This window comes from Mesoplodon bidens, assembly GCF_964165515.1.
Source record: "Mesoplodon bidens genome assembly, chromosome: 13".
NCBI classification, from domain to species: Eukaryota; Metazoa; Chordata; class Mammalia; order Artiodactyla; family Ziphiidae; genus Mesoplodon; species Mesoplodon bidens.
In genome coordinates, this window is record NC_138169.1 from 10,507,432 (window position 1) to 10,518,046 (window position 10,615).

Below are 10,615 nucleotides of genomic sequence, written 5' to 3' on the forward strand. Positions count from 1 at the left end.
ACTGCACTGAATAAACCTTGGGGAGAGCTCCAGTCTCTTCTCCAAATGACTGCACGAAATCGAACCTTCCTCCAAGTGCATGTCTGTTATCTTTACAAAGCTTTATTGAAACCTGTACATCAAGGTGACAGTCATTCAGTGTTTTGGAAAGAGTAACAAAAAAGGGTATCCCAGACTCAGGTTCACCAAATAAATATGAGACATCAGGGATATGGTTCCTCCGTCTCCCAGCAGGAACACAGCACAGGACGACAGCGTCCACCGACCTGGGGACAGGAACCTCACTAACGGGCATGTCTCCAGCATCTCCAAACCGTGTGGAGATGTGCGCTTTGGTCCAAAGGATGTCTTCCTCACACAAATTCAGAAGGCTGCTGCAAGTTCTAATCTCCTTCCAGAATAAGCAACAGCAATTGGTACAGCCTTCTTTGCTAAGGAGGGACCAGAGGTCCCAAGCACGGTGGCACAGGCTAGGGTAGGGTGCCCCTCCAAAACTTTCGTGCTAACCCTGTCACCTCATTACGAGTCGAATAAAAAGCTGGACAACCTTCCAGCTAGCGGTGGTCAGTCCGCAGGATCATCCAGCTTAACGGAGAAATCTGGCCGTGGTTTTCCAAGTCTGTTCTGAGAACAGATTATTGCTGAGCGCAGTTCACATGATCTACAGTCTAGTTGGGGTGATTTAAAAATTGCCCTAAGGCTGTACAGTCAGCCACCTCTGGTTAAAAAAAAATACTCAGTGCGCATAAGTGTAAGAAACAATTGTAAAACTTCATCTGGAAATTAGACAGGTTCTAATTTCTATAGAAATTATGCCTTCCTGGAGCAGGGAATGGAAGACGATCTATTGCTCTGAATTCAGAGGACAGGCAGGACCAATACCATACTCGCCGTTAGGTCCGCAGCCAGGCCTCAGCAGGGACAAGTCAAGACACACACACACGATGAGAAATTCTGTGCGGCCTCGGTACCTGCTTCCCGGATTTCCACCAGCAAAGTGGCTCAGGTTCCTTTTTGGCTTAAGAAAAGTCTCCGTGACCAGTTCAGAGGATGTACATTTAGACCTGCTCCGTCCTCTGCACTGCGGTGTGGGGTGCAGACTGTCTGCTCCCCCTCTCCCCTCAGCCTTGCTGAGCCCCAGGGCTCACAGCCACCGGATGCTAAGAGGACTGTTACAAACTGAGGCGCTCCAGGAGCTGCTGTGTCTGGAACAAACCTTCAAGTACGAGTAGGGCGGGTATGAAATGTCTTCTAAAGAGCGTGAAATGGGAAATTTACAGTCCATCCTGTCTAGCGAGAAGCATGCACGCGCGGAGCCCGGTGGCACACATTGCTCCCTGGGGCCCATGGCCGGCTCCCAGCTCTTCATATGGGCTTGTATAACAAGGTGGTGACGTATTTTTTCTTGTACCGGTGGGTCGCGCTGAGCACCATCACTCCGTCCTGAGGAAGAGGGCGGAAATCATCAAGGGCAGGACTAAGTCAGGAGGCTCAAATTTTAAGGAGCATGAGACTCATCAGGAGGTCTGAATAAAAGCAGGTTCCTGGGCCTTCCTTCGGAAGAGGAGCCTATGGGTCTGGGTCAGGCCCCGGAAGCCGCCCTTTAGGTAAGTATCGATAGTGCAGGTAGTGCCATCGCTAGGGGGCCTCAGAGCACACTTGGAGAAACACAGCGTAAGTAACAAACGCGTCCTTACCTTGATGGAAAGTGCATAGAGGTGGTTCAGCATGACATGGTTGGGCTCAGGGAGCAAAGCTGGGTCGCACTGCGGGGAGCAAAAGCAGACGTGTGCACTTAGGATTCGGAAATCAAGGAGATTCTCCCCTGTGTTGCACGCCACTGGATTTCAGAGGGAAGGAGGCAGGTTCTCAGGCCCCTTTCTTCCTTGTCAGGCAGTGAAAGGGCTTGTGCACAATGACTGGGTGGGCGAGGGGTCATGCCTGGTGTTCCAACTAAGGGGCGCTCTCGGGGCGTCTGCTGGGCGCACTGGTGTGCGTCTCCGGCCAGGCTTCATCTAGACTGTGGGCCAGGCTCTGTTCTCTCTTTGGAGGAGGGGCAGGAAGGAAGCCGTGCAGTGAAGGCGCTTTTAGAAAAAGCGGGAAGAAACGATCAATACTCAATGCTCCTGAGCAGCGTGTTGCAAACTCATGTCTCTGAGACTCCGACGGGGAGCCTGAAGAAGGCACTGAATAACTGGGGGAGGGGAGAGGCGCTCTTCCTCCATAAGAGCTCACGTACGAGGCAATGTGTCCACTCCTTCCTATTTTTTCAGAGAAGCCAGAAATCCAGGTTTGTTTTTCTTTTTTTTTCCCCCAACGTACACTCCCCAATTTTATAATTGCTAATTCAAAACAGAAAAAGCATCCAGTAAAAGCTGGCTCAGCTGTCAGGTGCGTGCTTGGGGCGGGGCGGCCCCAAGAACAGCGAGTCCCCGGGGGACACACCATGACTGCTGCGGGGATGCCTGCCCGTGTACGCCTCCAGCCCCCTGCTCAGCACACATGCATCCACTTCTGTGTGGCGTCTAGAGCAGCAGCAGTTACCTGATCACCCTGGAGCATCTGCCTGTTAGGTGGTGGCTTGGACAAGGCTGAAGAACACCTGGACTCCCAAGAATTATGGCTACACTGCACAGTCCAGAGCCGGGGGAACTGGGCAGTTCAGATCAAAACGGGATGGAAAATCAAACGCAGGGAATAATGGGGTGCTCCTCGGGATTCAGTAGGAAGCCCACTTCTTTTTATAAGTAATATCAATGTCCCAGAGGCAATGTGTGTTACCCACATACCCCAAATTTTGATCCCTGAGGTTTCTGAAAGCAACTTGGTGACCAAAACTAGATTCTGGAACTTCCCTGGCATTTCAGTGGTTAAGACTTCACGCTTCCACTGCAGTGGGTGTGGGTTCGATCCCTGGTTGGGGAACTAAGATCCCACATTCCGAGCGCGGCCAAACAAAGAAGATTCTAAAATCTGGGGGCCAGAGGAGGAATTCCACCACGCAGCTTACTGAGAAGAGGTGGTTGTGTATTTTGTCATGAAATTTGAGGTGGGAGTGGAACACCAGAGGAAGGGCTCAGAAAGGCTTTGTGGGATGGGGAGGCCCACCCTGGGAACATCTTCTGAGTAGCCCGTTCCCACGTCAGAGGGGGACCCCGGCAGTTAACACCGATGGGTGACACAACTTTTCACGAGCTGCCCTGCCAGACGTGCACAGAGGGGAGTGGCTGAACAGGACCGTGGAGGACGGTCTGGGCAGGTGTCTGGTTACTCACGGAGATCCCCGTGTCCTTGTTCAGGATGACCTGGAGAAGATGTGGGGGGAGGATGGGTGGCGCTTTAAACCGCTCCTCTGGTTTCCAGACGTAGGGCTCCTGGTGGTAGGGTCCTGGTGGGGAACTGGACAGCTCTGTTGGGAGACGGTGACAGGACATTTACTTGGAAAATTAGGAGTCCTGGGAACAGTCTCAATTTGGGGTGACATTTAGTTTTCCACGTCTCCTGTCCCCTCAGTACAGATTTATATTCTCTTGAAGGACATCCTGGCCCCAAGGGGGAAGGGCAGAGGCAATGAGAAAACACTTCTGGAAGTTGGGTGACAGGCATAAAACTCGAGTAGTGAATTCCTGGTGGCAGACAGCAGTCGTGGCAAAGCAGTGAGTCCGGGACAGAGTCACGGGAAGCTGCTCACAGCGACCCGACCCAACAGCCACCGCAGGCCGACGCGTCCTCCTCGCTGCAGGCCGGGCCGGCGAGTACCGCATAGAAGCTCAAGGCTCCTAGTGAGGCTTACGCGGCCAGGCCCAGGTGAGGCGCGCCAGCAGCCAGCACAAAACCGAAGATAAAGCAGCCTGTTCACACAGAGGCGCCGGCGGATTTCACAACTAAAACAACGAAAAGCTGAAGACCTGACCTCTAAAGGCTCTCTGCCTCCATCGCTCTCCGGTTCCTCTTAAACTCATGCTGGAGTATCCCCAGTATACAGATATATTAAGAACCTTCTAGAAGTGCAGTGTTCCGTCAGCTTCGAAGCCGCTCACTTAGCGACATTTGGCCAGCCGGCGGGGACTGAGCTGTGATCCAAAGGACACCTGGGATGTGTCTGGCTGCCGAGACTCGTGCTGTCCCCGTAAAGCTGAGATGGCTTGGCTCCGCCAATTCCTTCCATGTCATTCTCTAGGGCACCGACTCCCTTAACACAACCCAGCCCTATCACAGCAGGAAACTGAGAAAGGCATTCAGTGCAGAAAACTGAGCCATTAAGAGTCAATATGTATTTTGAGAAAGGGAGTGTCTAAGTATGAGAAGAGCATGGAGAGCCTGCAGTTGGTTTCCCAGCAGCGAGGGATCAGCTTCCTTTCCCCAGGCAACCTCTGCTGCACAATCTTGACTAAAAGCTTTGGATTGTGGCCTAAAATTTCACTTATCAGCAAGTAAGGGATATCTAGGCATTTCCCCCACCCCCCAATTCCCACCTGTCTGAATAAAACAGAAATGACTTCTCTAAAAGACCAGTCAGCTATCCAGAGTGGAGAATGCTATTTTTGGATTTCCAATTCCTGCTCAATAACATGACTTGTCAGCCACGTGGCCCACCTGCCAGTGTGAGTTCTGAGCTGATAAAGAGTTAAGAGATCCTGGGGGCAGGACCTCCAGGCCCAGGCAGGTGACAATGAAGAATCATCCTGTGAACTGAACCCGTTTTCCTAGACGGTCAGGCACAGTCCCGGGGAACCTTCACTGCTTCCCACAGGGGTCCTGGGACGGTTTGAGGCCCTGCAAGAACGGGCAGTGCAGCTGGTGTGAACACTGTCGATGCCAACGCATCCTTCTCCCTGCGTAGCACATACTGTTTCAAAAAGCAGTTTCTTCCTGTGGGTTTGGATGCAAAGCAATTTACTGAAAGTTCGACGATCGGATGATCCTTGGAAGATGGGAGAGTTTTACTAGGACCATACCGAGCAGGTTGTGCCGTGTAGCCTGTTCTGTGGTGAGCCTTCCCCCGCCCCGAAGGGATTCTGAAAAGGTGCTCATGGACCACGCAAATGATGCCAAGGTCACTGAGGGGTCAGTGTATCACCTGTTGGGCTGAAACTCTCCAGGTGCCCCGAGCAGGCTGGCTTCCCCAGTACTGGCCCCTCAGCGACCTGATGCAACTCTCCAGGGCCTCTTGGGCCTGCCCTGGCATGAGATCAAGCTCTGGTTCCGTTTCCAGTGTCTGCTCTCTGTGGCCAAGCAGACCTACGGAATCCTGGAGATGACCAAAAAAATGACTTACGGGTCCCTCAGAGCTAGATTTTAGCAACCTGGCCTGACACAGAGTTAGGAATTAGTTTTGTGGCTCTTTGAAACAAGGTATTTCTAAACTATACAGCCCCCACCGGCGCACACGTGGTATAAAATAACTGCTCGTACCAGACACGTCGGAGCACTTTTGGGAATCCACCATTAAAGCATCAAATACTTCAAAGTCAGTTTTCTTCACTTGAATGATGTTGTTTACTGTGCCAAGCTGGCTGGTCACTATCGGCTGGGAAGAGACAGACAGGCAGAAATCACAACGTGGAAGGTCTCTAGAGGTGTTCTTTAGAGGATCTAGCAGCCCTGGCTGGAAGGTCTCATCTCCGGGCTGGCCCACCTGCTCATCTCGGTCAAGGATGCCAACAGGCTGACAAGGAGCACTGCTATCTAGCTCGGCCACACGCAGGGACTTCGACCAGCAGGACGAAGGGACCTGGCAACTGTCTCTGCGGGAAGGCGATCTGTCTGGATTGTGGGGGCGGCCAGAGGACCAAGGGCGTGAGGAAGAGTACCTCAGAAGGGTCATGTGTCCACTGACCATCCACCAAGAACTTGTACTGATGCTCTCCTTCGGGCAGGTCCAGGATGGCTACAAAGTTATTGTGGCTGCGAGAAAAAAGGAAGCAGACGAGGTCAGCGGGGTGGGCTGCCCTCTTAGCTGACTTGCAAAACCAGCCACGGAACAAAACAAAACTTCCACGTAAAATCAAGGGTTCAGCTGCACGAGAAATAAACATTTTTAACCAATTTACACAATTCAGTATAATGATCTCAATCTAGAAAAGCTACCAGGAAGCGGCACCGTAAGAGGTTTCCTGGGAAACTCGCTTTGCTCAGACACCAGGAGTCCACATTCCTACCATCAAAAGGTCAACGAACAGTCATTTGTCCTCAATTTGTGTGCAAAGTAACACCTGGCAGCCTGGATGCCAAGGAGGATGGCAGCACAAGATAAACAGCAAGCTGCCCGCCAAGCTTTACCCTTTGCCAGCTTGCCTAGCTCAGGGCAGGGGATCAATTTCACAGGATGTACAAACAGTTCCCTAAAGCAACTCGCATAACTACTAAAAAAAATGTTTCACGAAACCTCTCTCATTTGATTGTTTTGTTCTCCTGACTAGCATGACTTGTAACTGGGCTGAGTGGCTCCCTCCTACACCAACCAGACCCCTGGAAAAGCAGGCGGCTCCTTATCAAGGACCAGGCCTGGCCCAGCAGGGCACGATTTCTTCCTTGGTGTCATCAAGAGGACTTACTAGTGAAGATGCTTTTCCACTGACAATCTGAGACAGCCGTCCACGCTAGGGTGTCTGAGCAAGTGTTTGGCTATAGTCGTGCTAAGGGCGCCTACATAATGTGTACCTTTCAAACAAAAGTGATACAGAGTCCAAGTCAGAAGGAAGCTCGGAGATCATCTGGTCCAACGTTCCCTTCTCACAGAGAGGAACACTGAGGCTCAGCTCAGCCAACAAGGACTCAACTCCCGCTCTGTCCACTGCGCTAGGAATAGAGTTCTCTTTCTGAAAAAAGTCCTGCCTGAACAGACACAAAGCTAGAATATCTGAAGTGAAAGGTGTCTGTGAAACGGAAATGCTCATAACTGAGCAACGTTTTCTTCTAAGTGTGCTCTAAACCTAGCACGACTCCTTGGTGTGTGTGATTTGAACCCTGTGAATTATTAAGCTATTTAATGTTAAATATTTAATATTTAAACAACTATTTTTCCATTCAGCATTGACTTTATAAAAACAGGCTCTTCTATTCACCCACAGGAGTCCTTCAGAAACCAGAGCAGCCCTGGGTTAAGACAAATAGATGAACACACCCAGGCGATTACCTTCTTGTGAGGGGAAGTTTATTCCAATTGTTGAAGGACCCAGATAGGTAAACTTCCTTTCCGCCCCCCGTCCATCGAAACACAGTTGGCCGAGCCTGGGCAGGAGCTTTGTCGTTCACTTCCAGATCGTGCTGCCAGGCCAGGAACTCCTCCTTCTCCGGAGCCTGGAAGCAGAGCGCTTGACTCAGGAACAGGAAGCCATTAGTGAGCTCCCTGCAAGAGACAATTACCCTCACACTGACAATTCATTCTAAAGAGGCAGCTGTCACTACCCAGGTTCATATTCCGGCTCGTTAACTCACTTGCAAAATGGAGGTAATCAAAGCAGCTATTTCCTAAGGTTACTGTGAAGGCTGAGTGAGACAAGACAGCCCACGTAAAATGCTCTGCATAGTGTCGGACCCAGAGTAGGCGCTTCATAATTATTAGCTACTTTACTGCTGTTATTTAGGAGGTCATCGTCAAAATTCTAGAAGTTATAAAGCTCACTTGCAAGAAGGCAGTGATGAATTTGAGATTAGCTTAGTAAATGTCATTTTCCTCCCTTAATTAAGCAAGATTTGAAGTTCATGAAAATTTATTAGGGACAAGTCCAGAGCTGTCAACTTGAAAACTGGCAAGCCCAGGTGCTGAGGAAGGCAAAAGCTAATCACTGAGTGCTGTCCAGGCACCAGGGAGAAAAACATAAGACAAAGACTGACCCTCATTACGGTAAACAGTAACTTCCTATATGGGCAGCGCTGTATAAAGGAGGTACTCCGGGACGAGAGAAAAAAACACATCCGACTCTGGGTGTGGTTTTGGATCTCTTAAATTTTTCCTAGTCAGAAGCCAAAGAGCAGGAGTTCTAGGCTGTGATAGACTCTTAAAAGGTCTGGAGCAGGTTTCTAGCACCTTCATTTCAAATACTGACCTGAGCTCATTTAAAAGATACCTGCATTCTATGACCTTTAACAAAATTTACAGATTAAAGAATAACAGACTGCAATCACTTTCCACTGAGGGTGTGATAACTAGCCACAGCCAAAATGGTGAACAAGTATAGTTAAAAGAATTCACGACTTTTTTTTTTGTATCCGAGCATTCAATCCAGTGTGTCTGCTACATCATTTCAGTAACTTCTGTGGAAATGATAATGGAAATTATTTAAATCATTCTCTACAGATCATCTGTATGCTAAACATTTCTTGTAAGAGTTTTAAAGCAGCAAAAGAACAAATATTTCTTAAAGAAAGTAGTTTGATTCTTACGGTGTCTTAAACGGCTACCCTTGGGCCAAAATTATTTCTAGGGAAAGAGATCTCAAATCATTGGAAAAACAGGATTCCAAAGTTCACTTTGCACACAGCTTCAGGGATGCAACAAATTCAGAAAGCAAGTTGAAATCACAGGCTGGAGGGCCAAATAAAAGCAGACTCTTTATAGGTTAGCCTCAAAGCCAAGATCCAGGTGAGGATATAAGATAATAATGCGATTACCCAGGCCAGCATCTGAGGAAAAATGAGTACAGCTGGATGAGTTGCCAGGCAATTAGCCTAATGGACAATGATGATTAATAGGCAACTAGATACTAACAGAATGTGTGAGTCGGAGGGGGTAAGGGGTGTCTGTCATCTTTCCTAAACCTACTTGTTGCAGTGCCCTTTAAGTATTTAGTTGTTCATTTCTTTAGGATATACCACATACGTATCAGTTGCCAGAATCACCAAGTATTCTTGGACCGGGCTCTGCCCCTAGAAACTGACCACATCAGGTGGTTAGCAGGAAAGTGGCTGAAGCAGGAGTGGAGAACCGTCTTTATAGAGTTTTTAATGAGTTAAAGCAGACTGCCGCAGGACGCCCAAATCTGGCCTGCAAAATGTTTGCTTTGGCCTGTTTAAAATATTAAGTCATATATAAACAATAGAGAGAGAAGCTGAGCAGCTGGCTGCCTCCTTCAGACCGATGTTTCACTTACTCACTGACCTCCGGAAGTGAAATTACTTTTCTATGCCTGCTCTAAAGGGTGAACCACAAGTTTTCAGCAGAACTAAAGACCTCTGGCAGCTGCGGTCAACTGTTCGACTCTACGTTCACCCTACACATGTTCTGGCTTATCTCCAAAACTGAAAGTTAACTGCACAACTATTACAAAAAGCGCTAGTCTGCGTAAAGGTGGTGGAAGATTTCTCAGAGCTGTGAAATTAATTATACCTAAGAGAAAAGCAGACTGGGACTCAATTACTGCTAGTGCCACGATCTTAATTAATTAAGAATCTGAACCTGTCTCAGAGCTGCCTTTTCCTTAACGATGTTAAACGAAGTGAATTCCTCCTCCCTCAGGGTGACTTTCTCATATCGGTAATTAGACACAGGTTCCTGAGCTGCTAAGAGGGCTCTCCCACTTCTGATGATTAGAGGGGATACAAGGGGAGGAATCTAGGAGATTTCAACATTAGTCAAGGGGAATCAGATTCCCACACCCCCATTACCTTGATTTCCTCGGAGTGGAAGAGGTCAGCGTCCTCTGGGCTGTCCATCAGGATCTTGGGCCGGTCCCCATCCTTGGAGCCCCCCGAGCTGTCCCCTCGGGGCGTCTTGTGGCCGCCCTGCCGGTCCAGCGCAGCGCGCTCGCTGCTCGTGTTGCCCATGGCGGAGGTAGCCGGACACGGGGCCTCACTCCAAGGGAGGGACAAGTGACTCCCGGTACCTCCACCAGGACCCTAGGAAGGAGTCGGAGCACCGGGTACCACACCCCTCAGGCTAGGATACGGGGTCGGGATCCGGCTTGGGCCGGGTAGCAGGGCTGCCGAGGTCTCACAAAGGCGCTTTACCTGATGCTCAGGCTGCCGCAGAGCGAAACCACCGAGCGCTAGGAAAACTCGGCTCTCTCCCAAGAACTCCCCAACGTCTTAACAACTTCCGCTTCCGGCACTTGCGCAAAGCGACCCAACCCACAGGGCTGGGAGTGGCTGCGGTGGGAGAAGCGCGCGAGGCGAACTCGACCTCACTTCCGCTTCCGGTCCAGGTCCGCGCGTTGGCAAGCACCCAGACGGTCCCGGCGGGCTCCGGAGGGCGCAGTCGCAGTTGGCCGCTCCGGCCGGTCCAGGACGTGGCTGCTGATGGCCAGCAGGGAGCGCAGAAGCGCGCAGGCCATCTGGGCCGCCCTCCCCGCACTGGGATGAGCTATGGTGTTAGTTATCTCGGTTACTTTTGCCCACTTCCAGTTGATTCTACACTTTACAGCCAAAGGGGTCGTTCTAAAGGGCAAATCTAATTAAGACTCCTTAAAGCCCTTTAATGCGCTAGCTCTCACGCCTTTGAGTGCCTTAGAATCACGTGGAGTGCCTGTTTAAAATGCAGATTCACCTGCCCCTAATCCCCAGAAATTATGATTCCGAAGCTCTGGCGTGGGGTCTGCATTTTAATAAGCACTCCAGGTGATTCCTATGCAGATAGTCTTGCAGGTGTTTGAGAAAATGACAGACCATTAAACTC

The 10,615-nt window shown here is 50.1% G+C and overlaps 1 protein-coding gene across 2 annotated transcripts; it reads right to left on the minus strand.

The window, feature by feature from the left end:
* Positions 1-82: 82 nt before the first annotated feature.
* Positions 83-10,038, minus strand: PRKAB1 (protein kinase AMP-activated non-catalytic subunit beta 1). Of its 2 annotated transcripts, none has more exons than XM_081252502.1 (7): positions 9,610-10,038; positions 7,139-7,302; positions 5,814-5,907; positions 5,416-5,530; positions 3,276-3,409; positions 1,698-1,766; positions 83-1,443 (listed from the first exon to the last, which is right to left on the minus strand). In XM_081252502.1, exons 1-7 carry the CDS (start codon positions 9,766-9,768, stop codon positions 1,366-1,368), a joined length of 813 nt encoding a protein of 270 aa, XP_081108628.1. In that variant the 5' UTR covers positions 9,769-10,038; the 3' UTR covers positions 83-1,365. The 2 variants fall into 2 exon arrangements, 1 of the variants encoding a protein (XP_081108628.1); XR_014017326.1 differs by having other exon boundaries at positions 1,376-1,443; positions 1,698-2,261.
* Between the last annotated feature and the right edge of the window lie 577 nt (positions 10,039-10,615).